The sequence below is a fragment of the Polychytrium aggregatum genome (assembly GCF_025602895.1).
Source record: "Polychytrium aggregatum strain JEL109 chromosome Unknown BJ171scaffold_37, whole genome shotgun sequence".
Classification (NCBI taxonomy): domain Eukaryota; kingdom Fungi; phylum Chytridiomycota; class Chytridiomycetes; order Polychytriales; genus Polychytrium; species Polychytrium aggregatum.
The window spans coordinates 205,085-233,080 of NW_026516239.1; the positions used below are offsets into that span (position 1 = coordinate 205,085).

General features: G+C 59.3%; 11 protein-coding genes across 11 annotated transcripts; 2 read left to right on the forward strand and 9 right to left on the reverse strand.

The window, feature by feature from the left end:
* Window positions 1-443: 443 nt before the first annotated feature.
* On the reverse strand, window positions 444-1,241 carry BJ171DRAFT_629981 (uncharacterized protein; the record flags this gene model as incomplete). Its single annotated transcript, XM_053115611.1, has 1 exon — window positions 444-1,241. A coding segment is annotated over one exon (798 nt), but the record flags the coding sequence as incomplete, so codon positions are not given.
* Window positions 1,242-2,842: 1,601 nt separating this feature from the next.
* BJ171DRAFT_517140 (uncharacterized protein) lies at window positions 2,843-3,971 on the reverse strand. The gene has a single exon (XM_053112095.1). It carries the CDS (start codon window positions 3,725-3,727, stop codon window positions 3,041-3,043), a length of 687 nt encoding a protein of 228 aa, XP_052963803.1. The 5' UTR covers window positions 3,728-3,971; the 3' UTR covers window positions 2,843-3,040.
* Window positions 3,972-4,431: 460 nt separating this feature from the next.
* BJ171DRAFT_517141 (uncharacterized protein) lies at window positions 4,432-6,282 on the reverse strand. The gene has a single exon (XM_053112096.1). The coding sequence runs from the start codon at window positions 5,877-5,879 to the stop codon at window positions 4,875-4,877; it is 1,005 nt and encodes a 334-aa protein (XP_052963804.1). The 5' UTR covers window positions 5,880-6,282; the 3' UTR covers window positions 4,432-4,874.
* Window positions 6,283-7,741: 1,459 nt separating this feature from the next.
* On the reverse strand, window positions 7,742-9,979 carry BJ171DRAFT_517142 (Rad51-domain-containing protein). The gene is made up of 7 exons (XM_053112097.1): window positions 9,732-9,979; window positions 9,409-9,553; window positions 9,082-9,284; window positions 8,833-8,927; window positions 8,445-8,688; window positions 8,228-8,352; window positions 7,742-8,116 (listed from the first exon to the last, which is right to left on the reverse strand). The coding sequence occupies exons 1-7, from the start codon at window positions 9,819-9,821 to the stop codon at window positions 7,993-7,995; spliced, it is 1,026 nt and encodes a 341-aa protein (XP_052963805.1). The 5' UTR covers window positions 9,822-9,979; the 3' UTR covers window positions 7,742-7,992.
* Window positions 9,980-10,219: 240 nt separating this feature from the next.
* Window positions 10,220-11,850, reverse strand: BJ171DRAFT_570190 (uncharacterized protein; the record flags this gene model as incomplete). The annotated part of the gene is made up of 5 exons (XM_053113619.1): window positions 10,220-10,628; window positions 10,778-10,866; window positions 10,992-11,117; window positions 11,393-11,552; window positions 11,668-11,850. The coding sequence occupies 5 exons, from the start codon at window positions 11,848-11,850 to the stop codon at window positions 10,587-10,589; spliced, it is 600 nt and encodes a 199-aa protein (XP_052963806.1). The 3' UTR covers window positions 10,220-10,586.
* Window positions 11,851-12,070: 220 nt separating this feature from the next.
* Window positions 12,071-15,002, reverse strand: BJ171DRAFT_517146 (surface antigen-domain-containing protein). The gene is made up of 9 exons (XM_053112098.1): window positions 14,959-15,002; window positions 14,438-14,825; window positions 14,031-14,171; window positions 13,688-13,819; window positions 13,385-13,588; window positions 13,121-13,204; window positions 12,867-13,005; window positions 12,641-12,772; window positions 12,071-12,398 (listed from the first exon to the last, which is right to left on the reverse strand). The coding sequence occupies exons 2-9, from the start codon at window positions 14,822-14,824 to the stop codon at window positions 12,214-12,216; spliced, it is 1,404 nt and encodes a 467-aa protein (XP_052963807.1). The 5' UTR covers window position 14,825; window positions 14,959-15,002; the 3' UTR covers window positions 12,071-12,213.
* Window positions 15,003-15,376: 374 nt separating this feature from the next.
* Window positions 15,377-16,792, forward strand: BJ171DRAFT_517148 (Sec61beta family-domain-containing protein). The gene is made up of 3 exons (XM_053112099.1): window positions 15,377-15,597; window positions 16,137-16,279; window positions 16,636-16,792. The coding sequence occupies exons 1-3, from the start codon at window positions 15,595-15,597 to the stop codon at window positions 16,721-16,723; spliced, it is 234 nt and encodes a 77-aa protein (XP_052963808.1). The 5' UTR covers window positions 15,377-15,594; the 3' UTR covers window positions 16,724-16,792.
* Window positions 16,793-17,261: 469 nt separating this feature from the next.
* BJ171DRAFT_199050 (uncharacterized protein) lies at window positions 17,262-19,224 on the reverse strand. The gene is made up of 4 exons (XM_053106250.1): window positions 18,642-19,224; window positions 17,895-18,439; window positions 17,692-17,757; window positions 17,262-17,500 (listed from the first exon to the last, which is right to left on the reverse strand). The coding sequence occupies exons 1-4, from the start codon at window positions 19,082-19,084 to the stop codon at window positions 17,382-17,384; spliced, it is 1,173 nt and encodes a 390-aa protein (XP_052963809.1). The 5' UTR covers window positions 19,085-19,224; the 3' UTR covers window positions 17,262-17,381.
* A 1,279-nt stretch (window positions 19,225-20,503) lies between these two features.
* On the reverse strand, window positions 20,504-20,653 carry BJ171DRAFT_414284 (uncharacterized protein; the record flags this gene model as incomplete). The annotated part of the gene is made up of 1 exon (XM_053107311.1): window positions 20,504-20,653. A coding segment is annotated over one exon (150 nt), but the record flags the coding sequence as incomplete, so codon positions are not given.
* A 2,952-nt stretch (window positions 20,654-23,605) lies between these two features.
* BJ171DRAFT_559228 (pyridoxal phosphate-dependent transferase) lies at window positions 23,606-25,713 on the reverse strand (the record flags this gene model as incomplete). Its single annotated transcript, XM_053113197.1, has 9 exons — window positions 23,606-23,966; window positions 24,057-24,111; window positions 24,212-24,266; window positions 24,450-24,570; window positions 24,714-24,736; window positions 24,839-24,981; window positions 25,113-25,215; window positions 25,349-25,444; window positions 25,606-25,713. The coding sequence occupies 9 exons, from the start codon at window positions 25,711-25,713 to the stop codon at window positions 23,606-23,608; spliced, it is 1,065 nt and encodes a 354-aa protein (XP_052963811.1).
* A 607-nt stretch (window positions 25,714-26,320) lies between these two features.
* On the forward strand, window positions 26,321-27,462 carry BJ171DRAFT_517155 (signal peptidase complex subunit 2). Its single transcript, XM_053112100.1, has 4 exons — window positions 26,321-26,441; window positions 26,594-26,754; window positions 26,891-26,984; window positions 27,155-27,462. The coding sequence occupies exons 1-4, from the start codon at window positions 26,334-26,336 to the stop codon at window positions 27,365-27,367; spliced, it is 576 nt and encodes a 191-aa protein (XP_052963812.1). The 5' UTR covers window positions 26,321-26,333; the 3' UTR covers window positions 27,368-27,462.
* The last annotated feature ends 534 nt before the right edge of the window (window positions 27,463-27,996 follow it).

Sequence of the window (27,996 nt, forward strand, 5' to 3'; positions counted from 1 at the left end):
GACAATGAGATCAAGCAGCCCAAGAGCGGGGCGGCGCTGAAGGCGCCAAGTGTGGCGATGGAGTCACGTGCGATGCACTGTGACACGTGCTGGCGCGCACGTGGATCGCGGAGCAACGCAGCAAGCACAGCCCAGAACATCCGACGACCGTGGGAAAGGACATGAGAACGGCGGCAACCACGGCAACCACAGCAACCACAGCAACCACAGCAACCACAGCAACCACGGCAACCACGGCAACCACGGCAACCACGGCAACCGGGCACTCCTCGCATAGCGCCATCATGCAGTCGGTGAACCGGTCGCTGCAAGACGCAGTCAGAGCCCGTGGATGTATTGCTCATGTACAAATGGTATGCTCATGCCCGCGCCACGATAGCGGTGGCCAGCGACCGCGGCGGTGATATGAGGACTCCGTTGTGGAGTATTTATTGAAGGAGCAATCACTGAACATTTCTCATTGGCGAGAGCAGTCGTCGTCGGTATCGTAGAGTGGTTTGTGTTACTGTGCTCCAGAAGCATGTCCATCGCTTCACGGTTCTACTCCACCAACTCTGGCTCTCTTTCGGATGCGCTTTGCTGTGCTTGCGCTTCTTGATCGACTGTCGCTCTGAATTGTAGCCATCGTCGTCGTCGATGGAGGCCATACAGCGGGTGTGGAGCTCGACGTACAATCGCACCAGGGCCTCATATTCTTGTGTCATAGAATGGCCTGGCTGGTTCGAAAGTATCTCGTGTAGCATGAGCCGCAGTTCTGCAAGGGCCACAACACGCTCGAGGGAATCTTCTTCGCTTGGGGGACTCATTGTCTTGGTTTCGCCAGTGTCGAAGGAAGCTCCCGTGTCTGTCAGAACTCCATTCCGAAGCATGGTCAAGCAGCGGCTACTGTATTCGAAAAGTGCTGGGTCGATTTGACTGCTGGAAATCGAGTCTATGTCGTCGTCGACCTGACCTGAGCACTCGCCGCTGGAGTGCGAGCGGCTATGTTGATTTTCGTTGGAGTCGGTCGAACTTTCGCTGCCAAAGTTGCTCTTGGTGTTTGTCATGGTCAGGACGGGGGCAGAAAAGCTTCGAAACACCGATCGACTTCGCTCGGCGTTGGGCAGTTGGAACATTTCCGCATCTGGTACAACCGCCCGGGATGGTCTTGGCTGGCGCGGAAATTTTGGAGAGATGGGCAAGTCTTGCTGTTGTGGATAGGCCTTGGTAGCTTCTGTAGAGATTGTAAGATTGTGCTCGGATCGCACAGACTCATCACCACGGGTTTCTGGAGGGGTATGGCTGCGGTCAGGTTGGGTAACGCTCTTGGCCAGAAGAGTGCTCGAGTTATTGGACTCGAGGGCCTGCCGAAATCACGAATGACCGGTTAGTGGATGAAGCCGCAGGTGCCAGGGCACCACAACACACTCGCAAGCCTGCCATCAGTGAGTCTCTCCGCTCCAGTTGCCCCCGACAGCAAGCTGACTCTCGTATGCGACAACACTACCTTGGGAAGCTCAACGGGTATTCTCATTATGCTGCAGAGGTGAGTGGCGTGGGTGTATCCAGATGGATGAATGCGCTCCTCCGCTCCGACGGTGCGGGGCTCCAATATATAGCCGGAGAAATTTTCCCATCGCCGCAGTTGCTGCCTCTGGTCGATAACAATAGCATCCCCGTGGCTGGGATAAAAAACTCCGAGCAGTAATATTGACAGCGGCTGCGGAGAAATTGTGACGTCAGTTAAGGGAGAGCCGTGCAGCAACAGTATCAGGGGTTGGAGGGGCAGAGCTCCCTCGACGCTGGATGGTTGCCAAGAGTAGCCACCAAGACCATCCGGCCGGGTAGGACGCTGCGACTGTTGGGATCCGGCCTGGTCCAGTCAGTGACCTGAGACAAATAAACTTGGCGCAGTGTGTGGTCGTCAACAGCAGCAAGCCCTGCACAGAGTTTGATCAACAGAGCCTAATGAGGAAACCGCGGCATCCGACCAAATACCGGTTGCCCAGTTGCGCCTTGGGGAATGTCACCGCAGCTGCGGAAGAATTCAAGGCGGCCGAATACCCGAGAGTTGGATGCCAACATGTCAAGGTTTCAAGTGTTGGTGGGTCGATACGGTAAGCCCCTGGAAGCTGTGGTGGCCCGGATGTTCCGAGCCCTTGCAGTACAGGTCGACAACTTAACCAGACCAGAATGTGAGAGGGTGCACGGTACAGCGAAGTGCCGAGGACAGAGTTTGTGAATGTTGTTGCAAATGTGCACATGTGCAGCCCAGTCGATGCACAGCATAATGCATCCGCTGCCTCTTCCACCCGGTGTCGACCCTATACATCAGCTTACTGCGCAACAGGACAATGCCGCCGAGGTCTGAGGATGTGATGGATGGCAGGTGCGTATTTGAAACCGACGGAAAAAATGAGACAATGCAAGTTCCCTCTGTTGCAACCACGAGCCAGGCGGCCGATGGTCATCTGTGGGCTGCGTACAGCCAATCCAGAAGGAAGCGGAATGGTCGCTTTCTGGCATCAGCGACACTAGTCTGCTGATCCGTAGGCCCTAGTGAGTAGGCCATGCGATTGTTTCTCGTCCTGGCTGGCAATCGTTTTGTTTTCGTTGGTTTGGGAAGCATGATCTTGAACACATTCGGTCGATCCCCCTGTGACGATAATCACCTGTGGCGATGATCGACTGGTATTGATTTGTCGATGTGGAAGTGTGGTGCATTTACTCGATGTGGCGCACTCACTTGACTCCCTGGATAGTTCCCTGGCTTCTCGATATCAAGATACTCGGATGGCTCGAGTCGCTTGGGTACACATCGCTCATCTCACCTCTACGCGGTGCGTGTCGATATAGATGGTATGTTTGTATATTCCACAACAATAGCCGTTGAAAGCAAAGCAGCATGCTCCATTACACACTGCCATCGTTGTAATGACCAAGCGAAGCCTTGGTCTCCCACATCCAGACCAAGCATGTCCACTTGTCCTTGGACAGACAGCATCAGCGAGAAGACGCCTAGCCAGATTCGCACTTGACTCAATTCTGTCGACATGGGAGATCATGAGGGCTTGCCCTTGGCACCGGTCACCGCCTTTGCTGCTTTGGAGTTGGTATCGCTCGCTCGGGGACTGTTGGATCTGCCGTCCTTGGGCTTGCTGTCAGTTGGCTTGTTGTTGGCTGGTTTGCCGATTCCCATGCCTCGTGAGAATCGCTTGAGTAGTGCCCGGATCCCAGACAACCCAGCGGCCCCTGTCGACGCCGTATCGCTGTTGACAGCACTTGTCATATTTGCACCACCAGCTGCGCCGACGGTACTTTGGGCAGCATCAATATTCGGTGCAGCTGCGGGTCTGTCGCTGCTGATGGGACTGGTCGCGGCTTCGGGGCGGGGCTTGTTGCTGCTCGGTGATGCGATCTCATGCTGCCCTCTGGTGTTCTGCTGCGGAGGTGATCCAGCTCCAAGCGGGCTTGCCTTGACTTCAAACACCTGGGATTCGATGTGTGTGGGCGGAAGCGACCGCATCTGTGTTGAGACAGACTGGGTCGAGTCGACCGACGAGGCACTGCTCGAGGCAGATGCAGTGATCATTGTGGTCGAGTGGTGGGTCTTCTTGGCAGCGGAAAGCTGCCGCACTGCCGATTTCCGCGAGCCCTCCTCAATCAGCCGGCTCGATGCCTTGCCGCCGAGAGGTAGTGCGTCGTATGGGCTACTGCTGGCGCGAGGGAGATCGGAGAGGAGCATCATCCCAGACCCCAGCGAATCCGTGTCGGGCTTCTTGGACGTCGTTGGTTTCAGCAGGGCTTGCCACACAGCCTCGGAATCCTCCGAGAGCGCATCCTGGACGGTCCGGGTGCGAGGGCCCTCGTACGGGTTGGGCGAAGCGGAACCGGGAGGCTCGACCGGCCGCTTGGTTGTCGACTTGGCTTTCGACCGGCGGTGTGCATTGAGCGAGTCGGTGCTCGAGGCCTCTGGCGGTCTGTTTTTCTTGCGCGGCTTATGAGGCGGACTCTCGTGCCCGCCCGAGGTCGCAGAACCCAGCAGTGCATCCGTGCTGTGGCTGGGAATATAGCTCGAGTGCCGGTTGGAGGATGTCCGAGACGAACTCTTGGCGAGACCGCTAGAGTTGTTGAGGTTTCTGGGAACGGGCTTGGCCGGCGACGTCGATTGCGACTGAGTGCTTTTCGAAGATGGGCTCCGGACCATCGAAGAGGATGTCGTCGGCTGGAGAAACGAGGTCGGAACATCGCCCGCGGCCGAGGTATCGTTTGAGGCCAGCAACTCGGCCCAGAGCTCGTCGGGGTTCTTTGCGAGGACGTCCTGCACTGTCTTGCGTGCTTTCTCAGGGACGACGCTCGAATGATCGTTGGTGTTGCCCTGCGACGATGCTCGGCCTGCCATCGAGTTGACTGATGGTCGCGCGGCTACACTTCCCCGTTGGTTCATCGGGCCGATGGTATAGCTGTTTCGAAGGGCGACGATCGCTGGGCTTCAGCTGCTGTCGCAGGAAGACTATTATATCAAAGTACTCACCACCAAGCATTGCTCGTCATCAGCACAGTCTCAAGTCGGTCGCTTGGTTTACACAATGGTGACTGGTCGGTCAATCTCTTCAGCCTCCGGTAGGAAACTTCTCCAGAGCCAATCAGCCAGCAGATACGCTCAGGACCAGTGCTGGATGAGTCCCACGGAGCCGAACAGGCAGTGAGCCGGGCCGATACGAGGATCTGAGAGCTGAATGGCCCATTCAGAAACCACATCGACACTCTGATCAACAATTCACTCGGCGGTGTTACTCTCGTGGAGCCGCATCCAATGTCGCCGCCAGAGCAAGACCTGTAAGGCACTTGGATCGAGATTCATATTGACACACAGCTCGAACGGGGATACAGCGCTACTCCTTTGTGTTCTTGGAGCGCACTCCCAGCTTGGACAGGAGCTGCCGAACAGAGAATTTTTTCTTCTTGGGGGTCGTCGGCTCGGGGTTGTACCCAGGCCGCCCGAGAGAGCCTGTCGGACTGGAAGCAATGTGTGAAGTCGAAGCGGGCGCTGAGACGGAGGCGCTTCCTCCCAACACCGCCGGTTGCTTCAAGTACACTGCTGACCCACTTTGCGAATGCGAGGCGGACAGAGGTATGCTGACGGACAGCAGGTTTGTGTCCGGGGGCTCCAGCAACACAGGCACCACAGGCACTGCAGGGATTGCAGGGATTGCAGGGGCCGGAGGCACTGTGAGTTCTCTGGAAACATCGCACAAGCTTGAACCTGGACTCGGTGTCTTCAGAACAGGCTCGAGGTGGCTGCTCCCTGTGGGCAGATGGCTGGATGTGTACGCAGAATGCGGTTCGGCCAGGCCCGATGATCGTCGGGTGCGTGATGATATCTTACTGGTGGCGTTCGGCTGGACATCCAAAGACGAGGGGGTCGATTTGAGTGACTGAGCGCCCAGCTCGCTGGAGGACTTGGCCAGGTACGCCGTCTGTATAGCGACTTCATCGTCGGGGAAGGGGTAGGGAGTGAAGAGTGCGTCGTAAACAGATATCCGACGTCGTTGCCGTGGCTCTTGGCTGCGGGGTTCCTTGGGTGCCTCGGCCGATCCCGCCGACGATATGCTGGGCGACTTTGCCCGACCCATAGCAGCCATGATGGCATCTCCAAGAACCGAGGTTCGCTTTGAGAGAGTCGAGTACGGCGAGACCTGGGTATTCTCTGAGGTATTGTACTTGTCGTAGGTACTATACCTCCGCATCGCCAGCGAGGCATCACCACCAATGTTGTCATGGGGAGATATAGACTTGTGGATCGTGGGCGCCTGCGAAGCCATGTGGTCCTGAGAGCCAGCCTCGTATGTGGGAGGGGTGGAATCGGGGCCGGTATAGGACCTGCGCTTCTGAAACATGGATATGCGTCGTTCGTTGCCGCTTTGCTTGAATGACGAAGTGCGTGAGGCCAATCCAGAGGACGGGACTTCGAGAGAGTCGTGGGAAGCCTCTCGCGAGGGCGAGGCAGAGGCATCGGTCGAGTATTTCTTCAGCCTCCGAGCAAGCACCACCCCAAGGACCTGCTCGTCCAGGACGACGACATTTTGGTCGACCACGGGCGAAGGCGGTGGTCGGGTGGACTCGCGGCTGATGAGCTCCTGGATCAGCTCCGTGGCGCTTTTGTTGAGAGCTTCGTTCACCGACCGCTTCACGCCGTCGGACAGCTGCGGCAGGAACTCGACGCTGAAGCTAGGTGTGTTTGTTTCGCTGAGTTGCTGGGGCTGGGGCTGGCTCAGCGGCGGGGCCGGAAAGCTGCTCGAGATCGGCCCCGAAGGAGTTGCCGAACGTGATATCCCCGAGTTGCACCGGGACATTCCTTTGGATAGGCTGCGCGGGGTCAATGCGACCGGGGATCTGGACCCATCGACGTCGACTTTGACCAAGGTAGACGCCACAGCATCGGCGATCGAGCTTGACCGCCTCTGGGTCTCGACTTTCGATGGCGAAGAACTGTCGAACATGGATTGCCGCCGTATGGAATCGCTCCTGAGTTTCTGGATATGAAGCAGGGCGTACGAGTTGCGGCGGGCAAAGTCGGCCTCGGGTTGCTGGAGCGAGTCCTGCGATTGAGCGCAAATGGCCAACTGGACCTGCTCATCGAGGACCATGCTGTTGTTTTTGGTCGGAGTGGTAGGGTGCTGCTTTGGTCGGTCGGTTGTTAGTCCCAGGTCAGCCCACACTGCATCGTTGCTCATCCTCAGGACATCGTGAACAGATCGCACATTAGCCTTTGGAATGAACTCCGAGTTGGCCTCGGGAATGGCTCCCCGGCTGCTGGGCCGCTGACCGGGAGGCAAGGAAAGGTCGGGTGAGCTGGGGGCGAGTCTCGACATTGGGATGGATGTTGTGGATAGTTGGGAGCGTGGGAATGGGTGATTATCGAACCGGATAATTGAGCCGGATATGGCCACGTTTGAAACCGGTCAAGTCCGATATGGCCAAGTTGGAAATGACTGAGTTGTTGTCGATTGTACCAAGACTTGGTTGATGACAAATTGTCAACGACCCGGACAGAAGCCTATTGGGCTGGGCTGGGCAAGGCTCTGGATACCCAGGCTCCTGGGCAGATCGGGGTAGGATTATTTGCAGCTTCGATGATACTCGATGATACTCGATGATACTCGATGATACTCGATGATACTCGATGATACCCGATGATACTCGATGATACTCGACGATACACAGCGACGTCTGTGCCGGAGAGCCACCAGAGTCGATGCGGTCACTCTCCCGACAGTAAGCCTATTCGAAGCAATACTTGCGGAAGAATCGAGGAGGACGAATGACCCTTGCCCTCTCGCTCACATATACACACGCACGCACAGTCCAAGCTGCCATCGGAAAGCGGGCACGGTCGTATCGAAAGAAGAGGGCCTGGGTGAATCAGGGTTTCACGGGCCAAAGCGCAGGCTGTGATTTGGTGCGGACGAGACAATGGTCCAAGGCGCTTGAGCAGCTGCATTGACGAGACACTCGAAAGCTGCACACCTATCGATCGGGGATTTCTGCGCCGAAGGAAGATCACCGGACGAGCGTCAATCGTATGGCCAGTATGGTCGTCGGCTCATCCTTGCGGTTTGGACGGTAAGCTTCTGATCACTATCTGGCCAGCCATGCGACGACGCAGCAGTGTCGACTATCCTGAGGTGCCCAGTTCCGATGAGTGCAGCGGATATGCTGCAAACGCGATGATACTGTGTCGGTGCGTCCGGAGCCATTGTTTCGATGTGCGAGCTGATTCTTCCAGTCTCATGTATTCTCAGCCAAGCTGTCCAGGACCGACAGCGACAGCGGCGACGAGTCAATGCGACCACCCATGACAAGCTGCTCAAGTGCATACGGCGTTTCCTGAAGCAAGTGGAGTGTCCGTCTCTTGGCAGTCCCGAGTGTACATAGCCCCCGGCTCCTCGATACCAGTGATATGATCACAGAACACAAATTAGCTTTCCAAAAACACAGCCTCAGTTTGGTTTATTCCTTGACGTCGTCGATGCCGTGTGCGTATATTCCGAACATGGCTTCGGCTTCTGGCAGACAGGGCGAGTCGTAGATCTTGCAGATGCGACCTTCGCCACGACCTTTCCTGAAATACAGTCTTATCGAGACACAAGCAAGCGCATGTTAGACAGCGCAGACGACAGCAACTGGCGATCGTTGATCATATCGTCTCAGCACCTCAGCCACACCAGTATTCGAGAGGCTCTACCTGGTGGTGGACGCATGGGCAATGATGTTGCCTCCGATCGGCTTCTTGGGGTCGGCGTTGAACATCGAAGCACCGCCGTCGACCTGGGCAACAACCTGGTTGGTGATGACGACCGCGACGCCAAACTAGCGAAGCCATGAAGCTCGGTCAGCTGCTGCTCTGGATTCATATCAAGCGACTGGAGCAGTGCCCAAGCGAGCTATGCGGCAAGACATACCTCGTCGGCCAGCCGCAGGAGCATACGCAGGAACTTTGCGAGATGCATCTGTCGGGTGGACAGCTCACCACGGCCGAAATAGTCGGTTCGATACAACGAGGTGGCGCTGTCGACGATGAGCAGGGCGTACCGATGCTCGGCCATCATGGCCGAGGCCTGGATCAGCAGCTGGTTCTGATGGTCGGTGTTGTAGGCACGCGCGTAGGCGACGTTGTCCAGGACTTCCTCCCCATTGAGGCCGTATCTGCGCAAAATGTGTGACGAGACAGAGTTGAAGGACTTGGGGGTGGATCGCACGAGCGTCATACTGCGTCACCAGTGAGTCGTATTGGATGGACAATGTCCGCTCCGCTGTATCCGAATAATGCGCATCGCTTTGGCGCTGTACCTTTCGGCTATCGACAAGAGTCGCTCGGGGCGGAAGGTGCCCTCGGTATCGATGTACAGACACTTGCCCTCGGCACCACCCATATCGACCGGAAGCTGCATATGAGATCGGGTGCCGTCCGTGGCAGAGCCGACGAGGTACCAGCGAATGGATCGGAAAATCGAGTCAGCACACGCACCCGGACAGCGCATTCACACATAAAGCCTCCAGAGATAGAGCAGGACGGAAGCCGATCGAGTCGCCGCTCACCTGGCACGTCACCGCAAGCATGTGGCAGAGCTGGGTCTTTCCGGTACGGAACTCGCCAAACATCTCGGTAATGGCACCGGTTTCGATGCCGCCTCCCAAGAGTTTGTCGAGCTCCTTGGATCCGGTCGTCACAGTGATCAGCTCGGAACGGCGATGATGGAACTCGGTCGCGGTGGTAAAGCCCATGGGCACAAGCTTGGCGGCTACCGCAGCGGGTTTAGACGAGGCAACGGATGCGTGAGATGAAGAGGAATTGGCCTGTTGACGCCAGAGAGGTAGATGCACGACATGCCATGCTCTTGTGGCCGCGCTGGGACAGAGACACACCTTCGGCCAAGATCTTGTCGGCCTTGGCTTCAGAGATGCCCTTGATGGTCAGAAGCTGTTTCTTGGGTGTGAAGGCGATAGACTCGACGGTGTGGTAACCAGCCTCGATCAGCTTCTTGATGTCGGTGGAGCTAAGGCCATATTCCTGATGGATCGGGATTGAGCGGGGCGGGTTCGTTCGGGATCGACAAGTGGGCTGTTAGAATGCGCTGGGGGTGGGGCGAGGTGGCGATCGATGGTGGGCGAACCAGGGCTGCGTGCAGCATAGAGCTGGTTGGCCTGGAAACACACGAAAGACAGATCAGACGGCGACAGCTGCTTGCCTCGAGCTTGGAGATGCGGATGGGGCCGCCAGACTCTTCTTCCTGGAGGACCTCCTCGTGTTCGGCTTCCCGTTCGGCGGCAGCGCTCATGGCGATGGAGCAAGATCAGCAGCGGACAGAGCAGAGGAAGATGGGCACGGTACGGTACGGCACGGCACGGGGCGAGGGGCGGGCTGGACCAGATGCTGGCAGAGACGGATGCTCGCGACAGGGTCGGTCGGCAGCTTTGGTCGCCGGGGAGGGAGAGTTGGCGGATCTGCAGGCGGGGGCCGGACAAAACGAGGCCACCTTTTATGGAAGCGCGATGCGAAGTTGCCTGGCTGGGAAATGCGCAGTGCAGCCGAAATAGGCAGGACGCCATTGGCTGGAGGCAGGGCCAATGGCAGGCGGGGACAGACGATGCCGATCCAGGACCAGATCATTCAGACGGCGGACATGCGGATCGTGGCCAGCACCAGTCGACGCCGCGGCGCAAAGATGGTCAGACGTTGAGGAGGATGGCCGTTGTGGCATGTATGTATTCACGAGCGAGGAGACAGTGGGGCCTGGCTATGGATCCTGGGCCATCCGCGTTCGGTCTTCATCGACGCGGGTTCAAAATGCATCGGGAACGAGACAGACCAGGAGTGAATTGCGAAATAAATATGTCTGGGGCGCCGAGAGCCACAACCAAAAAAGTGTTGGATGGAGGTGGGAATATCAAATGCATAGGAGGGGGACATGCCAGGAATGAGTTGTGCAGGAAAAAACAGCCAGAAGGAAGTGTATCAATACCCTTGGCCGGACACAGGTGACGGCTCAAGGTGTCTCAGCGGCGGCAACGGAAGGCCGTCTTGCGCAAAGACGAAGACATCATCACAGCGACTTGGTGGAAGCCTTGGGCTGGTTGAAGACGGACTGCGGGGACAGCGAGCGAAGGAGCATAGGAGTCAGCCGCGCATATCAGTCAGGGGAGAAAACTCGCGGGGCGACCCTGGCCGTCTTGGTGCGTGTGTGGAAAAGGTAACATGGCGGATCCGGCGTTGAGTCTGCAAGCGACCGCTCACCTTCTGGGCGGTCTGCTTCTTGGGAACCTTGCGGTTGTTGTCGACGACGGACTTGATGATCGAGGTGGAGAACATGGCGACGAATAAAGCTTGACGGATGAGGGTTTGGCGAGCAAATGCAGATCGGAAGCGAATGAGGGACGCACGGCGGATGGAGGAAGCGACGAGACGGGGGGCAGCATGAGGGTATTTATGGCCGGCGAGGACCACCCACATGTCCGCCAGCGACGACGACACATGGGCGCGTGTCCCTGCCGGGTGGCGAGTCTCGGGGCGCCGGAACGGACACGCGCGGCGCCGCCCCGGCCGCGGCTGTGCAGCGCGTTGTCCTGTGACACGGCTGCTTGTTTGTGTGCGCCAGCACGGCCACTGTGTCTGCTGTCTGCTGTCTGCTGTCTGCTGTCTGCTGTCTGCTGTTTGCTGTTTGCTGTCTGCGTCCGTGACATTGCCTTTTGCGGCTGCTCGCAATCATGCGCATGAATCTGGTGTCGTCATTGGTATGGGCGACAGATGGGGCCGTCTTGGATTGACCATCTTGGATAGACAATCTTGGATGGATGTGCATTGCCCCATCCTGAAACAGCCAAGCTCCATGAAACAGCCACCCACCCTTACCCACTTCACAGCCGCCACAGCCCTCTCCGACCGCCTCCTCCGGCGCTGACATGGCAACAGCCATCGCCATGTCTCCGCTGCCTCGCCCCTTGTCCGGCCCTGACTTGCTTTTTGCGTCCCTTGGGCTGCGATCGATTTCCCACCGGGGCGATGCACGGCCCTTTGAGCGGCAAGTCGCCAAAGGCCAGCGACGGCGATCTCCTCCTCTTCCTCCTCCACCACCACCCCGCCAGCACAATCGCAGTCTCCTCCCCCTCCCTCCCCAAAGCACATACATTGGCCGCCCAGGCTGCGATTCCGCAATCCGCCTGGCCGTTATCTGCGGCCCGTGTGGGTGGTCGGAGGATGCAGAACGTGGCGGGTGGGCGAGCAGCCCAGGCTCGTGCAAGCGGGGTCTGTTCGCAAGCAATCCCCGTAAGGGTGCTCGTGAGCACTGCAGCCGCCGCTGTCGTCGCCATGGCTGGCGAATAACGCTGCCCATTTGGGTCTCGCTCCGTCCAAGCCGCCGATGCATCGACTGGCGCTGGATTGCCAGGAATCGCACTCCCACCCTATTTTTCGTCAGCATTCAGTTTCGTGCGGACCGCCGATCAATAATCGCCGGCGAGCGGGTCCTTGGGCGCCATGCAAGATCGCCCACGAAGGATTCTCGGCACGATACGAGCAGCAGGACAGGACAATGGCGGAGCTTGCTTTGTATTGGCAAATATTGCCTGGACTTGGAAATCCAGCGTGTCCGCCAGCAGTCTCACAGGGCCCAGAAGCTCCTGTTCGTTGGCTGTTCGCTCGCCGCCGCCTTCGTTCTCGAGGAGAAAGCTGCCTCAGATATAGTTGATGCCGACACCAAACTGCAGTCCGGGCTTCATATTGTCGGTCGTTGTCGCAGCCACGGGCAGGCACCAGTTGATCTCGAGACGCAGGATGCTGAAACGAACCGCGAGACCCATACCAACCGAGACGCTGGGGTAGCGGAAAAGCTCCGCAAGGGTCTCAGGAGCCGCTTTCTCTGTCGGTCAATGAAGCGAGTCAGAGTCGATGGCAAAGCGGAGTGGGCAAAGCGGAGTGAGGCAACCACATCGCATCGACATTGTTGCCGGACGGCATCGGCGGCAGCTTGATCAAGTCATCGCGATCGCCTCCTTGGCGATCCACTCCCAGAAGCCTCGATCATCTCGCACAGCTCGTCCCCCAGCCACTTGCGTCGATATGCGATGGCACGCAGCTGCGGGTGCCAAACAGGAAACGTACGTGTGTTGACGGGAATCAGGTTGCCGCCGTTGATGAAGAGGTGGCCCCTCAATGGCTTGTCCACCAGATATGGCAGCGGCGTCAGGAGACTCAGTCCAGCGGCCCAGTATGCGTCGCCGCCAAGAGTGTCCTCTGCAAATCCACGGATAGTCAGTCGCGATGCATGTTGTGCATTTGAGTCCCCATGCGCGAGCAAGAGTCGGTCAAGCCGGCTCGCGGAACTTACTGCCGTCCTTAGGACCAAGGCCACTCTGTCGGAATCCGCGGATCGACAGCGGCCCTCCCAGGAAGAATCGATCGCTGATCTTGGTCTTGTCACCGAACAGCGGCACGAGCAGTCCGGTTCTAGCCGATCCCGATAGACTCTGCAAGGGTGCAGTGCGCAAGTGTGTCAGCCAGCGGCAAATAGCACTGCCCTGTGGACCAACACGGCTGCTTACGGCACGATCGTCGGATCGGCCGAGGATGCGGTGCACTTACAAAGCCGTATCCAAGAGGCTTGATGAGCTGCGTCTCCACTTCGGACTTGAGATGTCGGACGTCGCCGCCCAAGCCAGCAAACTCCTGTTATGCCCAAAGTACGGTCGAACGCACATGTACGCAGCATACGAGATCCGGGTTAGGGGCGTTTGGCATCGCAGCGAGCAATCTCAGGCCGAGCGAGCAATCTCAGACCGAGACACTCGGGAAATCCGTCCTATGCATCCACAATCAGAGTCTCGTGTGTTTGTGAGGCCAACGGACCTGGAAGAGCTTGACATAGTAGCCCTTAGTGGGCAGCATGGGGTCGTCGCGCTGATCCCGGGTGAACGAGTGGCCGATCGACGATTTCAGCGAGTGGCCGGCGTTCTCGCGGATACTCCAGGAGGCATCCTTGGACAGATTGTAGATATGCCGCCACGATGCATCGTATTGGAACTCGTGTCGGCCATATCTTCCATTAAGGAGCTGTGTCCGGTTCCAAGCGACAATCCCGGCACACAGAGTCATTAGTGGGCTGCTGTGGTAAGCACATTTACTTGTGCGGTCGTCGCAGCGATGACGCACCTTGTACCGAGCACTGAATCCGTTGATAGCCTCCTCGTGCGAGCTGAACAGGGCCATGTTGCGGTTGAGCTTGAATGCCGCCAGCTCGAACTTGGTGTCGGGGTTGGCGTTGATGGGCTTGCCGAACAAGACCTGGGGGACACGAGCAATGTCGTTGGTGCTCAGCATCCGGTCGGGCAGTCAACGTTCGACGCACATGTGTTCCCCAAATTGCCTGGACCAAACATCGTCCTGACGTATCTTGACACAGCCGATGGCCGCTTGGTCCGGCACCCAGACGAGTGGGCGGAAGAAATAGAGACCAAGCCAACAGCGAGGTGGGTGGCGGCGCTTCTCGACGAACCTGGTAGGATGTGCCCGTCGATGTGGCAAAAGGCTCGTTGGCCTCCTTGTGGAGCGGCACCGACGTCTCGACACCATAGGTCCAGTTGGCCTCCAGGGTCTCGCCGGCACCAAGGACGTTGCGGAAGTTGATGGACGCGTTCTGGATGGAAGAGCATGGGATTGAGGGGTGAGTATCGGCGGGGACAAGCCGAATCCACAATGGGTCTGTCCTGAACGCAAGCAGTCTGGGAGCCGGCGTGCCGGATATCAAGTCGGCGATCGACCAGCTTGGTGTGGGTCGGCGCACTTGACGGCCATAGCGGCGGTGATGGGCCCCGTCGTCGCTATGCATAACGCTGGTGACCCTCGCCGATCACGAGTATGAAGCGACCGGCGTCTACGTCGGGCGACAGACAGGCCGCGTACCATGTTGCCCTCGTAGTTTCCAATCTCGGTTCCCGTCTTGGCATACATCCGCGGGGCTTCCTCGACAAGGATAATGACATCGACCAGGTTGCGGCCCGAGGACGACGGCGGGGTGTCCAGGATGACCTCGGAAGAGCGGAAGATGCCCAGCCGATTCAGGCGGTGGCAGGCGAGCTTGGACTGGCCCATGACCTCGCCCAGGGTCTTGGCCTCCAGGACATCCTTGACGATACGCTCGAGGACGTGGGGCTTGGTGTACTTGTGGCCCTCGACCCGGACCGAGTTGACCTTGACGGACTCCTGGGTCGAGGAATGGATCAGGTTCACCAGCCGCTCGTGGTGCGGGTTGGCGGGCGGGAGATCCGCGGACTGATCGGGGGACGCCATGCTGACGACGATGCAGATGCAGGTGTGAGGCGGATGTGCGCGGGGTCAACGAGATCTGCAGATGAAGCGAGCGGCGCTGTCGGGGCAATCGCAGTAGCAATGGCAGCAGCGACGGCAACTGCGACGGTGATTACGATGGCACAGGCGATGGCGATGGCGATGGCGGCTCCGAAGAAAGCGCCGTCGATCGGGCCCTGTGATGGCGAGAACGCAAACCGCCAGGGCGCGGCAAGGGTTCTCCGAGCCCCAGCCCTAAACCGAGGCGGATCGAGCCCTCGCGCGATCACGGGGACGGGGCGGGAATGTGCTGCGATGCTGCGATTGGTCCGTTTGGACGCGGCGCTGCTGCCACAGCGATCGCTCTCGCTGGCGTCCTCGCTCCCCGCCGAGCACACACAAGCACAGCAGGCACAGCACGGCTGGCTGTCTTGTCGGTGCATCTCGCCCTCGCCTCGCCCGGCTCGCTGTGCGCCCGCGACACAGAACTGCCTCTTGCTTGGGTTTTCGCCATCTCGAGATTCCGCAGAGTCGCTTGGCTCCTGCGTTTTGCTCTCTCTCCCCTGTTGCTGTCGCCTCGTCCTTCCCCTCCCTCTCGGGCCTCGAAACCAACACCCAACCGACCCTCCTCCCATCGCCGGATCTCGGGAATCTCCTGCCCCGCGCTCTCTTCTGTTCGCCTCATCGCATCTCTCTCCTTCGTGGCTGACTGCCCCAGACTCGCCGATCCCATCGCAACCCAACCCAACCCAACTCGACTCAACTAAACAAACATGGTAATGAATCAAGCCCCGGGCAGAGGCGACACTCTCTTCGGCAGAGTGGGTGGGGGCGTGCAGTGTCTGTGGCGTGTCCGTATATCGCCCCCCGAGGATCGACCGAACTGGGCCGGATGAGGGAAAGAGGCTCTACCCCTTTCTGGCATACCAAGCATTGGCCATTCGGCTCGATCCCTCGCACACGTATACGGATATTGCTGCGGGACGACGCCGATCCCACCGCTGGCAGGCTGCGAAGGACTGGTAGAGCGCCAGCTTCCAGAAGCGCCCTACAGAGTTGGCGTGTGCAGGAGAGCGATCGGGACGTCGGCGCGGATCGGGCGGTGTCGAAGCAAGTCGAGGGGGAGGGTGGTCGATCGGCCGGCAGATCGCGCCCATCACAGCAATGGCTTGCGCTGGAGGACCTTGGAGAGAGTCTCCAGAGGCATCGATGTCTCCTCAGCTTTCCCTCCGGGATCGGGTTCTAACTCTGTTTTCCCTCCGATCGTCTCCCCTTCGCTCCCCTCCCCCGTGTTCCTCGCAACACTGCGACTTAGGCTGACGGCCCCGTTACCCCCCGCACTGCTGCCTCTCTCCGAAGAAGAGCTGCCCCAAAACCCTCTGCTGCCACTCAACGCCCGCCTCAACAGCCCGGACAGATGCTGAAGATGTATACCGACGACGCTCCTGGAATTCAAGTGTGAGTGGACCGTTAATGGCAGGCGCTTCCCCTGTTGCGGGCTGTGGTCGACTCCAGTCCAGGATTTGCCCCTTTCCTGGGCGATTGAATGGAGCCAGCCGACTGTATATGATGGTGCAGATCACTGGATATGGCGCAGATCTGAATCGCAGATTCGAGCGCAGTTGGTGCGAGTGGGCTCTGCCGTGTGCTACACTTTGGTCATTCGCTAAAAGTATGGCCATTCGCTGACAATTCTCGGCTGGTTCTTCACTTTCGCCAACGGATCCATTGCCCCCTCGCCTTCTTCCTCCTCGCATCGAAACATCGCTTGCTGCGCTCTTCAAACTCGACCGCCGGCTCTTTGCCCGCTCCAGTGACCCTGTCGTCGTTCTTGTCGGATCTCTGACATTCATTGCCTCCGTCTTTATCCTTCATATTGTCGGAAAGTTCACCCGAGGTTAAAGCACATCCTCTCTCGCACAGCAATACTATTTCTCTCTCTGTCCAACCCTCGCTCTCTCGTTCGCTCCGTCCACCTCCGTGTGCTCACTCGAAGGCGGCCCAGAATGCGCTTGGAAGACGATGGGAGGGGCCGGTGGAACTGAACGTGCACAGTGTTTGGCATCCAGCTCATGAGCAAATCTTATCGATGCCGTCTCCTGGGAGTCATCGGCATGCACAGAGATGTTTGAACGAAAACAGTGGTGTAATGCTTTGGTGGAGAGAAAACCGAGTGATGTGAGAATCCAAAAAAAGAAAGAAAGTAAGAAGGAACCCGCTGTACATGGCGGAGGGAGAGAAATAGAAATGGATGGAGCGATATCCATGTCCAGATGAGACAGGGCGGTTGGCCAGGGGACGCCATAGACACAATCGCTCATGGCGATTCTGCATATCCAATGGCGGACCTGGCATCGGCCCGGATCGACGCAGATCTACGGCGATACACGTCATGGGACGTGACATGCGAGTCGAAGGCTATGGCGAGGGGGAATACAGTCATCATTTGGGTTGTGGTGATGGGGGAGGAAGCAAAGGCAAGTGATGGGGTGGGGGAGGAAGCAAAGGCAGGTGGTGATGATGGTTGCGATAGAAACGGAGACGCCGGTAGCGACATGCCTCATAGCGTGTGGACCGGACAGGTGGCCACGCCGGTCTTTTGCGCCGTCGTCCGGAACCAGGACTGGATGCAGTCGGCGTGGTATATGCACAAGCACTTGAGCCGGGCGATGCGTTGTCCTGTCGAGGGGCAGTGGGCGAGCGGGTTGTTAGACCAGTCCAAAGCAGATCGCTTGGCTGTCAGCCTCAGGGTCGATGGCGTTGGATGGCATTGACATCGATCATGGCATTGGCATCGATCATGGCGCGGCGTTCGTGGAGCGACCACAGCACACAGCAGCACAGCAGCATACAGCAGATCTTGCACTCACCGGCAGTGAATTCATCAAAGCATATAGCACATTCCTTGTTGGGGATATCTTCGGCCAGGGTTTGGGCTTGAGCAATGATCAACATCGACAGGGTTAGTTCCAGGATGTGTTCTTCCCAACGAGGTCGCCCAAGGGATCGTCAGAGGGACCCGCGATGCAGATTTCGCCATACGGCTCCGTCGCCGACAGCTTCGCACACTTACTCAGATATCGGTTTCCCCGGATCTCGACAGACTTCCTTCCGCCACTAGCTCCGGTCAGACAATCGTTGATGTGCTGGGCGATTTCGTCCTCGCCCATGCTGGCATGATCCAAGGGCGTCTGGCAGACAGGGCATTCGTTCATGACGCTGGCGGCCAAGGACCGGCCGTCGATAGACTCGTGCGCACCCGCATGGCCATGGCCATCGCCGTATGCGTGCCGGTCGTCGCCGGGCTCGTCGTCGTCAGTTTCGTTGTGATCGTCCCGGACTAGAAGGCCCTCGATGCCCCGGCGGATCGAGGACACGGACGAACTCAGTACTTGCTGCAGCGACGGCGCTGTTCGCAGGCGGCCGGGAGTGCCAATCGTCAGGTTCAAGGTCGAAGGAGGTCCCAGGTCGCCATCGTCATCATGCGAGCCCACAGCCTCGGGACCGGTGAGGAAGAGAAAGCACGAGTCGCACACCCGATGCTGGAGGTCGCTGGGCTGGCCTGGGAATGAGATCCGCGCACTCGAGCACGCATCACAAAAGATGTATCCGCACCATCTGGCAACGTAGTTGGAGCGGAGGCACCAGGCCACAACATCGCGAGAGAGAAAACAGGTCCGATCGGATCGGATCGGATCGGATGGGTTCGGTGTTAAATGGGCATTTCAGACACACTATCCTATCCACTTCGTGGTCCCCGCATGCGGTCGCTCCCGGCACCTCCCACATGTGCCTCAATTCGACGACAAGGAACTCATACCTGCAGTGGTGCCGTCTGACAAAAAGCGTAAATCGGCGCTCGCAATGCCGGCACTGATGTGCATCTTCGTCCGGCTGCCACAACTGGGGTTGGCGCGGCGACGGCGACGACGACAGCTGCAGATCAGGGCGATGGATGCTCGCTTGGCGCTGGGGCATCGACGATGTCGACGAGGAGGCTGGCTGGTTTGGTGAGCCTGGGCGAGGAAGAACTCTCACTTGGTACGGAGGAGACTGCGCCAGGGTAGGCTGCTGCTGCTGCTGCTGCTGCTGCTGCAGTGGCGGCGATGTCGATGTGCTTAGCCGAGCTGGGGAGCTCTGCCGCAGTCCTTGGTGCTGGTGGTGGAAGGCTGAGTGGGGATGCTGTTCCGGATATGAAAGCGGGCGGGGCGCTGGGGTCGGGATGGGGTTGGCGAGAGCAACAGGAAACAGAGGCGATGCCATGGTGGATGCCGGCGCTGTTCAGCTGGGGGAGGAGGGAGCGAATGTGCAGTGTCAAATAGCTCTGGGTCCGGGAGCAGATCCTGGAATAAAGTCTGAGAAGCAACAGAGCCGTAGCAGTGTCAGGGTCGAGGATATGCAAGAGTCCACGGGCAACAGCGGGACAGACGGCGGAGACAAAATCAGCCGACGGGCGGGGGCAGAGAAGGAACGGCCAAGTGCACATGGGTGAGAATCTGCCAGTAACGAGCCCGCAGAGACTTTAGGATCGCTTGGTGCGGCTGATCCAACCAGGTCGGACACCAAGCAATCGACGAGGCAAATGCTGCCAACAGCCAGAACAGGAAACAGCAACGGCGCCGCTGTGAAGATGGGATGATTGGGAGAGAGGCTCACCGGCGTGCTGGGGACGGCGAGCTTGGGCCGAGCCGATGATGGAATGCGAGGGCCAGAGGATGGAGACCGAGATGGGACCGGCAGGCCGCAGACGACGAGATGGAGATGGGCCGCAAGTGATGATGGAGGAGAGGGACAGAGGTGCGGACGCTGCGGCTCTGGCGCCTTCGCCGCGCGGGTGCGTCATTGGCCGGCGGGCGAATGACGCCGCAGGAGAGCCCGCATGCCGAAGGCAATCATACTCTGCAAACGATATCACGCTGCAAGCAATATCGCCCTGCAAAACGGTATCGCCCTGTAAAACGGTATCGCCCGCACGTCGCAGTCAGATGTGAAAAAGTGTACAAATATACTGAATGGGTTTTGCTGGGAGGGACACACATTCACACCGCCAGAGCAACGGACCGCTTCGCCCTCACTGGTCTCTCTCTATCCGTCGCGCTTCCGCTTGACCATCGCCTCGTTCTCCTCGTGCTTCATGTCGGACAGCGAGCGTTTGCTCGACGGGCTTGTGGGAGGCCGTTGCCGTGACTCCTGTGCCGCCGATGGCGATGCTGGCGCCGGAGGCAGTGGCGAGCTCATCTCGTCCGCTCCGATGGCGCCATAGTTGTGGATCGAAAATGGCACCTGGAGGGTGGTGGCGTGTGAGCTTGCATTGGGGCTGTCGTCCAAATCCGATGTGGTCGCAGGGGTTGCTTGTGAGTCGTGTTGGGCGACATTCAGAAGCGAGTTGTGGGACTGATGTGCTCGGCCGTCATGGAAGGCTGGGCTGTGCAGGGAGTGACCCGACAGCCCAATAGCTCCGCTGCCCGAATGCACCGAGTCCGGATCATGCGAGTTGGTCGGGATACTCAAGTGGCTCAGATGGCCCGGAATCTGTAGGCCCACCATGCTCATGAGCCCAACCTGGGTCATATCGGACCCGGATCCGAGAGGGCTGTCGACGGTCCGTCCGCGTGTGATCAGCGACATCCCTGGGCTGCCAGTCACGCCGTTTGGGTTGTTGACGAGATGCACCAGTTTCCAGTGGCGATTGAGGTCGTAGCGGCGCGCAAAGCTTCGCCCGCACTCTTCGCAGATGTACGACTTGATCTGGGCATGTCGCGCTGAAAAGTGCGTTTTGAGGTTGTAGCGCCGAGCAAAAGCCTCGCGGCAGATCGGGAACGGGCAGTGGAACTTGCCCGTGGCGGCGTTGCGCTTGATTGACATGATCTGGTTCATATCTGGCGCCTCGCCAAGCTCGCCAGGGCCCTGGTCGTCGCCGCTGAGTTCGCCGCTGCCAGCGTGGCCCGAGCCGAGCGGAAGCGAGGCACCAAAGTTGAAACCCTGTGAGGCATGCGCCTGGGCCTCCTGCAGTTGCTGCTGGATTTGCTGGTGCAGCTTGGCGGCGTGGAGATGCTGCTGGAGCAGAGCGCTGTGTGAGGGAGCCTGCTGAGGCGACTGAGGCGTCGACTGCGGTGAATCCGAGGACGAAGCCAGCACGGCTCCCGATGCGGGGTGCGCCGATGATCCTGACTGTTGCTGCTGGATGCTGCTCTGCTTCTGCCGGAATACTTCCAGCAAGCGGCGCTGTTGTTCTTCTGTCAGATTCATGAGGGCCGATGCCGGGATGGCCGACAGGAGCCCGCCACTTGTGGCTGTGGGCAGCTCGAGGGTGATCGAACTGCTGGTGCTGGGTGCTCGAGATTCCTCTGCGTCATCGGCACGCTCGCCGGACGAGGGCTTGGGCTCTTGGTCACCATCGCCGTCGCCGGTCCGGGCCTCGGAATCCTCCGAGCGCTTGCCACCACCATTGGCTGCTGCAGGCTCGGCGTAGTACGAGTTGCGCTGGGCATGGACGCAGGAAAGCAGGGCCACCGCAGCCTCTTCTTCGCGGTCCAGACTCGAGTCAGCAGCACCCTTTCCGCGGGCCTCGGCAGAAGTGCCTGCTTCCCCAGACTTTGCAGACTTGGCGTCCTTGGCCGATGCAGCAATGGCGACAGAGGTTGCGACAGCTGCAGCGGTGGCAGCCGCAGCAGCATCAGAGGCACCGGCCGAGGTGCCCCCGGCGGCTTGCATGTGTTGCGCAGCGGCCTGAGCTTGAGCAGCAGCAGCGGCGGCCTGGGACCAGAGCAATCGCAGACGAGGAGATGGTCAGTCGAAGCACGAAGCGAGCAAGATCGCAAGAGTGTCGACCGAGGAAATCCAGCAAACACATGGGAGGCGCGGCGGAAGAGCAGGAGCGGAGCGAAGAGCAGTAGCAGATGCGCCGCTTCCGACCTGTCGCAGCAAGCGAATACTGCGATATGCACACTCCGCAATGCGAAAGACACTTACCGACGCGAGGGCCTCCTGCAGAGCTTGGTGGTGCTGCAGCGTGACAGCCGAGGCGTTCTGCAGAGCATTGCTGCCGGCTAGATTCTGTAGGTACTTTTGCGAAAGCGTTTGCAGATTCGGTATCGAATCCATAGCCAGCGGAAGCTTCGACCCCGCGGTCGTCGAGAGCTGCTGTGCCGACGACGACGGTGGTAGAGAAGCGGCGTTCTGGGGAAGCTGGGCGGCCGGTTTGGCGGCTGCCGATTGCGGCTCAGACGAGTCCTTGGCATCCGGCTGCGATTGCCGCAGGATGAATTGCTGGTGCTGGGAGAGCTGCGAGAGCAGATCGTAGCTCAGGAGCGTCTGATAGTACAGGTCCAGGTTGGAGGAAACTGCGGCCTTGGAGGCATCGTCTTTGGCCAGGGACTTGGCGGCGTCGGCCGACTTTGACCCGCTGCGGCTCTGGTCGAGCACATTGGGAGAGTGAATTGGATGGGCTCCCAGCAGCGAGCTCGCAGCGGCGCCGGGACGACCGCCTGACATGACATTGAACTGCTGAAGCAGAGACGAATACAGGTTTGTCAGGGCAGGCGCGTTGACACTGCCAAGCTGTTGGCTGACGACAGCGGCAGCCAGCGCCGCCGGATCGGCCATCGAGACCGACGACGGCTCGAACGCCAGCAGAGGACCAGGAGCCGAAGACGGGACCGAGAGAGTGCCGGCTGGATTTGAAGCAAAGGGACCGGCCGTGCTGGATGGAGCCGCGCCTGCACCCGATTCGGCGGCAGCATCGGCGGCGAGGCCAGCCGAGGCAGCGTTGCCTCCGTTGTTAGCATTGGCGATTAACGAGAGGAGAAGGAGGGGGTGGCTATTGGTGCCAGGGCCGGATGCGGCGGTTGCGTTGGAGGTGTCGGCGGCGATGGACTTTGAGTTGACCTGGGTTCCGACAGCACCGACAGAGGAGCCGTCGAGGTTGCTGGTGCCACTTGCGGTGGCGCCGTCCAGGGCAGCATCGTGGCCGCCGGCGCTGGCGATGACGATGTTGTCGCTATCGCCATGATCATGGGCGCCACTGGTTGGGCCCTGAAGGCCAGATGGAAGCGTAGTCATTTGCGAACGGAGCGGAGCCGAGTCGAGCCGAGTCGACGGCGGAACGGACCGGTTGAGACGGACGGCTGCGGGATGCGGGCTGCGATCGGCAGAGGGGCCTTGTGGGGGCTAAAAATGCGCTTTGCGACGCCTGAAACGGACACAGCGGTGGGGACACGGGGCTGGAGGCAGGCACTCAGGACAGGGGCCGATACGGAAGGGCGATCAGGGCAGGAGACGACTGCTCATGCGTAGTCCCTCGGGGGGCGACGGGGAGAGAAGGCAAAGGCCGAGGGCGAAGGGCTGCGGACGGCAGAAAAGGGCGGCGGCGGGCCGGCTCGAACCGCTCAGACGCACACAGACTGCTGGCTCGAGTGCGCGCCAGCCGGATCGAGGGCGTGCGCAGCCGGATCGAGTGTGCTGCGCGACGCATCCTGGTTTCGTCACCGCCCTTCAGCCTGAACCCCGGGCCTTCTCCTGTCCGTCATGCTGGGCTGTCCAGCGGATCTGCCGCGGCGGAGGCGCAACCCTCACATGGGCCGCGGGTTCAGCCTGCTTGCGGGGGACGGGGCGCTGTGACTCTGCGATCTTGGGCTGAGCGCCGAGGCAATACAGCGACGTGGCCCGGAGAGAACCGGGTGGGAGGGGCAGGCGTCACACACCGCTGCGACATCACACCGCTGCGACATGATGCGGTCCTGTCACGATGGGAGTCGTCATCGCATGTATTGGGGTGTCGTCGGATCAGTTGCCCGTCTGGATCCATTCCCTGGTCACTCGCAAGAGCAGCTCGACCGCCTCCGTCGGGATCTGGTGGTGCAGGACGAGCCGGCCGCTGCTTGTTTCGCCACCAAAGACCTTGATGCCGTGACGAGCCAGCATCGCCGAGTACTTTTCCATCGTGAAGCCGTCGCCACCGGGGAGCTTGACATTCTTGCCGTCAAAGAAGACCATGTTCGTGTGGGGTTGGTGCACCAGCACAAACCCAAGCTCAACGAGGCCGTTGGCGAGGATCTTGGCATGCTCGTGGTCTCGCTTGAGATTGGGTAGGTGGTGTTCGATGGCATAGAGACCAGCACGCGCAAGGATGCCTGCCTGTCTCCAGCTGGCACAACGCACAGTATGCGATGGAAGAAACGTTATTTCCGATGGCCGATCGAACCACAACGAACGCCGCAGCACATGCGAGCCCTACCCGCCACCAAAGACCTTGCGGATATGTCTGGCCTTCTTGATGAACGTCTTGGATCCTGAAACGAGACCACGACGGCGGAGCCGCAATGTTGAAACCATGAGATCGGGGTCGTGACCGGCGGGCTCGCTCGAGCAGGAGATGCACAAGGCACATACCAACGAGGACAGAGCCAACAGGGGCACCGAGGCCCTTGGACAGACAGAGAGAGACCTGGAAGCGTGGGATCGGAGGAAGTATATGGATGCACGTGAGCCAGAGATACCATCGAGCAACTTCGAACAGCCAGTGAGGTGGACGTGTGCCTGCACCCGTATCCACGTTCCATCCGATGGGCGTGCCGTTGCGCACAACTAATCAATCGGCGACCGCTGTCCGGTCGCATCCGTGGCTTACCGAGTCGAACTGCTGGCAGTACTCCTTAATGCTGATGCCGGTGGCCACACTTGCATTCCACAGTCGGGCGCCGTCAAGATGGATGCGCACGCCCTTGGAGCGGACAAGTTGCGAGATTTTCCTGCATCAACCACAAGTCTGTGTCAGCGTCGCGATCTCAATTTCACTGGCCATGAACATATGCCCGATTCTCGTCTCGCTGAACATCGCATATATCCTTCTGCTCCCGAATGCCAGTGTCTGGTTCAAGATTTGGGCACATACTTGATTTCGTCAAGGGGAAAGATCTGCAAGGCAGAGACTGCTGTCAGCGCGAGCAACACACTCGACCCAAACTCGATTGTAGGCCCAGTAACCGTCCGCGGACGCAATCGTAAAACCCGACATACCTCGCCGTTCAGGGTGTTTTCGATGCAAACAAGTTGAGTGGGAGCAAAATGCACATCGTCATCGAGAACCATATTGGCTTCAATCACGTCCGCGGTCAGGTGGTGGTATCCCTCCTTCGGCAGGACCGGGTTGACGGCAGCACCTGGGTCGACAAGTCGGCGTGGTGAGATTCCAGATATTGCAGCGGGTCAGGACAGCCGCAAGGTCAGGCAAGGGCTGCTCAAAGGGCCGGGGCTTTGGACTACCGCTAGGGTGAGAAGACTGCTCGCGTACCTGAGTGGAAGGATATGCCGCCAGCCTCGTATCGAAAGACGTGGGCTCGTCGATCGCACACGACGCTGTACGGCGGGACTTGCAGATGAGAGCGAATCGCAACCTGAGTGCGCCAACGAGAAATGAAGGGGATGAGCCCGGAGCCCGGTGGCCAACCGATTCGAGTGGAATCCGATATCGGCTGGCCAGCGACATCAGCGGATCGGCCGTCGTGCTGCCGGCGTAGGCTTGCTTGCCTGGTTGGTCATGGTGGCTGTTGCGCAAAACAGTGCCGCCTCATGCCCGGTAATGTCCGCCATGTAGTCTTGCAGGGCGTTGATGGTGGGATCCTCCTGCACAGCGATTCATGCGGCAAAGATGTGTGAGGTTCCCGGGCCGCGACGGACATGAATGCAGGACAATCTCTGTCCGAGTGTCAGCCCCCAGCAAGTTTGAGTCCCGAGCACGATGTCGACATCACCACAGATTGCGGTTCGCCGATTCCGGGACTTGCCTCAAAGACATCATCGCCAACTTCGCACTGGATCATGTCCAGCGCCATTTCCTTGGTTGGCACCGTGACGGTGTCGGAGCGAAAGTCGTAGTGAGCCCGGCTCTGCATCGGGGCATCTGCGGCAGCGCCGCTTCGAGCGTTCGTGTACATGGATCGGACGAGAAGCTGGGTCTTGGGGAATGGCACTTGGGTCTGGGGCGGCAGGACAGCAGCAGGTCGATGAGAGCAGCGGGCCCGAGTCCGGATGGCGAGCGAGAGGGCCGTCGACAGCCGAAACCGCATTGGCTTGGACAACGAAGCGAGAGGCCACCACGCGCAGGCGAGATGCGGCCAGAACCATGCGACAGGGCGGTGGGAACGGCGTGCGGCGCAAGGGCGGACAGCGAGGGCGATGCGCAGCAGCACGGGTTCTGTGGCGCGTGCACGGAATGCCGATAGAAAGAGAAAAGGGAAAGCAGCACGGCAAGAGACAAGGGCCCGCAAGAGACAAGGGTCTCGCTCCACTCGCTCGTCCTCACATCCCATTCCATCCAGCCCACATCCCATTCATCCCATCCCATCCCATCCCATCCCATCGCATCCAGCCTGCATCGTGTCGCCATGTCCAAGTATCTGAAGGATCAGGGTGGGTCTCTGCTCGGACTTGCCTTTCCGCCCATCTCGTGTTGTTGCGCTGCGCAACCTGCCCCTCTTTCCTATGGCACATCGCTGCCCACCTAACTTGGCGGATGCCATCCCGCCTCCTGGGCCCCGGCTATGCAGAGGAGCATCCGGTTGTCATCAATCACTACAACAACCACGAGGTCAAGCTGGCGCTGGACCATGCTCTGCAGCAGGTCGGTTTCGTTCGGACGGTCCAGCCGGCTTCATGGGGCGGGGAGTCTCCCAGATCGTCGCCGCGCTGCTCTCCTGAGGCGAGCCGATAGCAAGGCGATCTCTCCATGGCTGCTCATCGACTGTCCCTATCTCGGCCGGGTTGCGCATGCAGATCGCCACTCTGGACTACGACTTCAAGCAGAGCTTTGTCCACACAGATGTCAAGCTGGCCTCGGGATACGGCTGCGTCCTGTGTTCGCTCGTGGCCTTTGGATACAACTACATCTACCCATTCGAGCAGTCCAAGCCTGTGATCTGGGCCTGCGTCGCTCTGTATGTGTCGATCACCGAAGGACTCAGTGCCTACCCGCCCGTCTGCTGCATTGTAGAGACCTTTGCTGACCACAGCCTGCTCCCACGCCTGTGTGCACGTACTCATGCCGATCGACATGTGTGCCAAATCATCCAGCTACTTTGTCTTCAACGCCATATTCACTCTGTACGGATATCTGGTCGAGAAAAACGCAATCTTTGTCGGACACAAGAAGCTCGCGGATGGCAAGGTAATGCGGCTAGCCTCGCTGATGTGCCCTCCCCGCCCGACATGTGTCCTTCGGTGCCTTGGGCAGCATCATCAGTTCGATATCTGAGGCTTTTGGATCAGCGTCCGGATCTCCGTGCACTACTAACAAGGCATTCTGTCGTGTTCTTCCCTCCGCTCCCTTCTTCGCAGACCGAGGCCAAGCTCACCATCAACACGATTCAGAAAAAGTACTCGTCCGAGTTTACGATCGAGGTCATCTATTCGGTACAGGGCAAGAGCAAATCAGCAAAGATACACAAGAGCATCGGCGGCTGGTTCGATGTCGCTGGCCAGCTCTCCGGAAAGCACTTTCACGCCGATGTGGAGAGCCTATTTGTGTCGATCCTTGGCAAGTCCGAATAAAAGCACCGCTCGGCGTGCACCAGGCACAAGAGCCGGTCGATGCAACCCTCGGCTGCAGCGAGTGCGGAAGTGAACTTGTGCAGGCGGCAGCACGGTCCATGGCATCATACCGTTGTGGTGCGGCGGTACAGCCAAGGATGCTGTCGACAGCGCTGTGCACCCGAGATTCAGAGGAGGCATCGCCAGGGAGTTCTGGTTGGATGCCCCATTTCACTGTGAGGGCTGCAGTTGGAGAGGGCCATTGGCTCCTCACGGGCTTTGGCTTGGCGGGAACGGGAACCCCTGGCCCCCTGCTCCGAACACCCTGTCGTTGTTGTGCTCGAGCAGGGCCACGGCCTTCCGACCGCTTTCTGGCCAGTGCCGATATTGGTGGGTCCTTTTGGCGCCAAAACTCTCGCCAAAGGACCTCGTTGCTGACCGATGGTGCTGTCAGAATCGGTGAGAGAGGCGAAAGCCCGTGGCAGCCTCCGACTGTGCGGTCTAATAAAAGGGCAGGAGCCGCTCCGATCAGCCTGCGAGCCCCTGGTCTCGATACTCCAGCAAGTTCCCCCCGAATATCACGCGTCGTCCTCAGGCATGCTCTATCTCCGGGCGTATTCGCATCTGTCCCTGGGGAAGCGGTGGACGCC

Coding starts and splice junctions, on each gene's coding strand:
- BJ171DRAFT_517141 (XM_053112096.1), bottom strand. CDS start 5,879: ATGTTTCAGAAGCGCAGGTCCTATACCGGCCCCGATTCCACCCCTCCC.
- BJ171DRAFT_517155 (XM_053112100.1), top strand. CDS start 26,334: ATGCCATCCCGCCTCCTGGGCCCCGGCTATGCAGAGGAGCATCCGGTT. Junction 26,755..26,890: donor ATCTGGGCCTGCGTCGCTCT/GTATGTGTCGAT, acceptor CAAATCATCCAG/CTACTTTGTCTTCAACGCCA. Junction 26,985..27,154: donor AGAAGCTCGCGGATGGCAAG/GTAATGCGGCTA, acceptor CCTTCTTCGCAG/ACCGAGGCCAAGCTCACCAT.
- BJ171DRAFT_199050 (XM_053106250.1), bottom strand. CDS start 19,084: ATGGCATCGCCTCTGTTTCCTGTTGCTCTCGCCAACCCCATCCCGACC. Junction 17,758..17,894: donor CCGGGGAAACCGATATCTGA/GTAAGTGTGCGA, acceptor TCATTGCTCAAG/CCCAAACCCTGGCCGAAGAT. Junction 17,501..17,691: donor CTTTGATGAATTCACTGCCG/GTGAGTGCAAGA, acceptor GCCCCTCGACAG/GACAACGCATCGCCCGGCTC.
- BJ171DRAFT_517140 (XM_053112095.1), bottom strand. CDS start 3,727: ATGATGCTCCTCTCCGATCTCCCTCGCGCCAGCAGTAGCCCATACGAC.
- BJ171DRAFT_517142 (XM_053112097.1), bottom strand. CDS start 9,821: ATGAGCGCTGCCGCCGAACGGGAAGCCGAACACGAGGAGGTCCTCCAG. Junction 9,554..9,731: donor TCCGCATCTCCAAGCTCGAG/GCAAGCAGCTGT, acceptor CCGATCCATCAG/GAATATGGCCTTAGCTCCAC. Junction 8,689..8,832: donor CTCTTGTCGATAGCCGAAAG/GTACAGCGCCAA, acceptor CATTTTGCGCAG/ATACGGCCTCAATGGGGAGG.
- BJ171DRAFT_517148 (XM_053112099.1), top strand. Junction 16,280..16,635: donor GACGCTCCTGGAATTCAAGT/GTGAGTGGACCG, acceptor TGCCCGCTCCAG/TGACCCTGTCGTCGTTCTTG.
- BJ171DRAFT_517146 (XM_053112098.1), bottom strand. CDS start 14,824: ATGGCGTCCCCCGATCAGTCCGCGGATCTCCCGCCCGCCAACCCGCAC. Junction 13,589..13,687: donor GATTCAGTGCTCGGTACAAG/GTGCGTCATCGC, acceptor AACCGGACACAG/CTCCTTAATGGAAGATATGG. Junction 12,399..12,640: donor CCTGATTCCCGTCAACACAC/GTACGTTTCCTG, acceptor ATTGACCGACAG/AGAAAGCGGCTCCTGAGACC.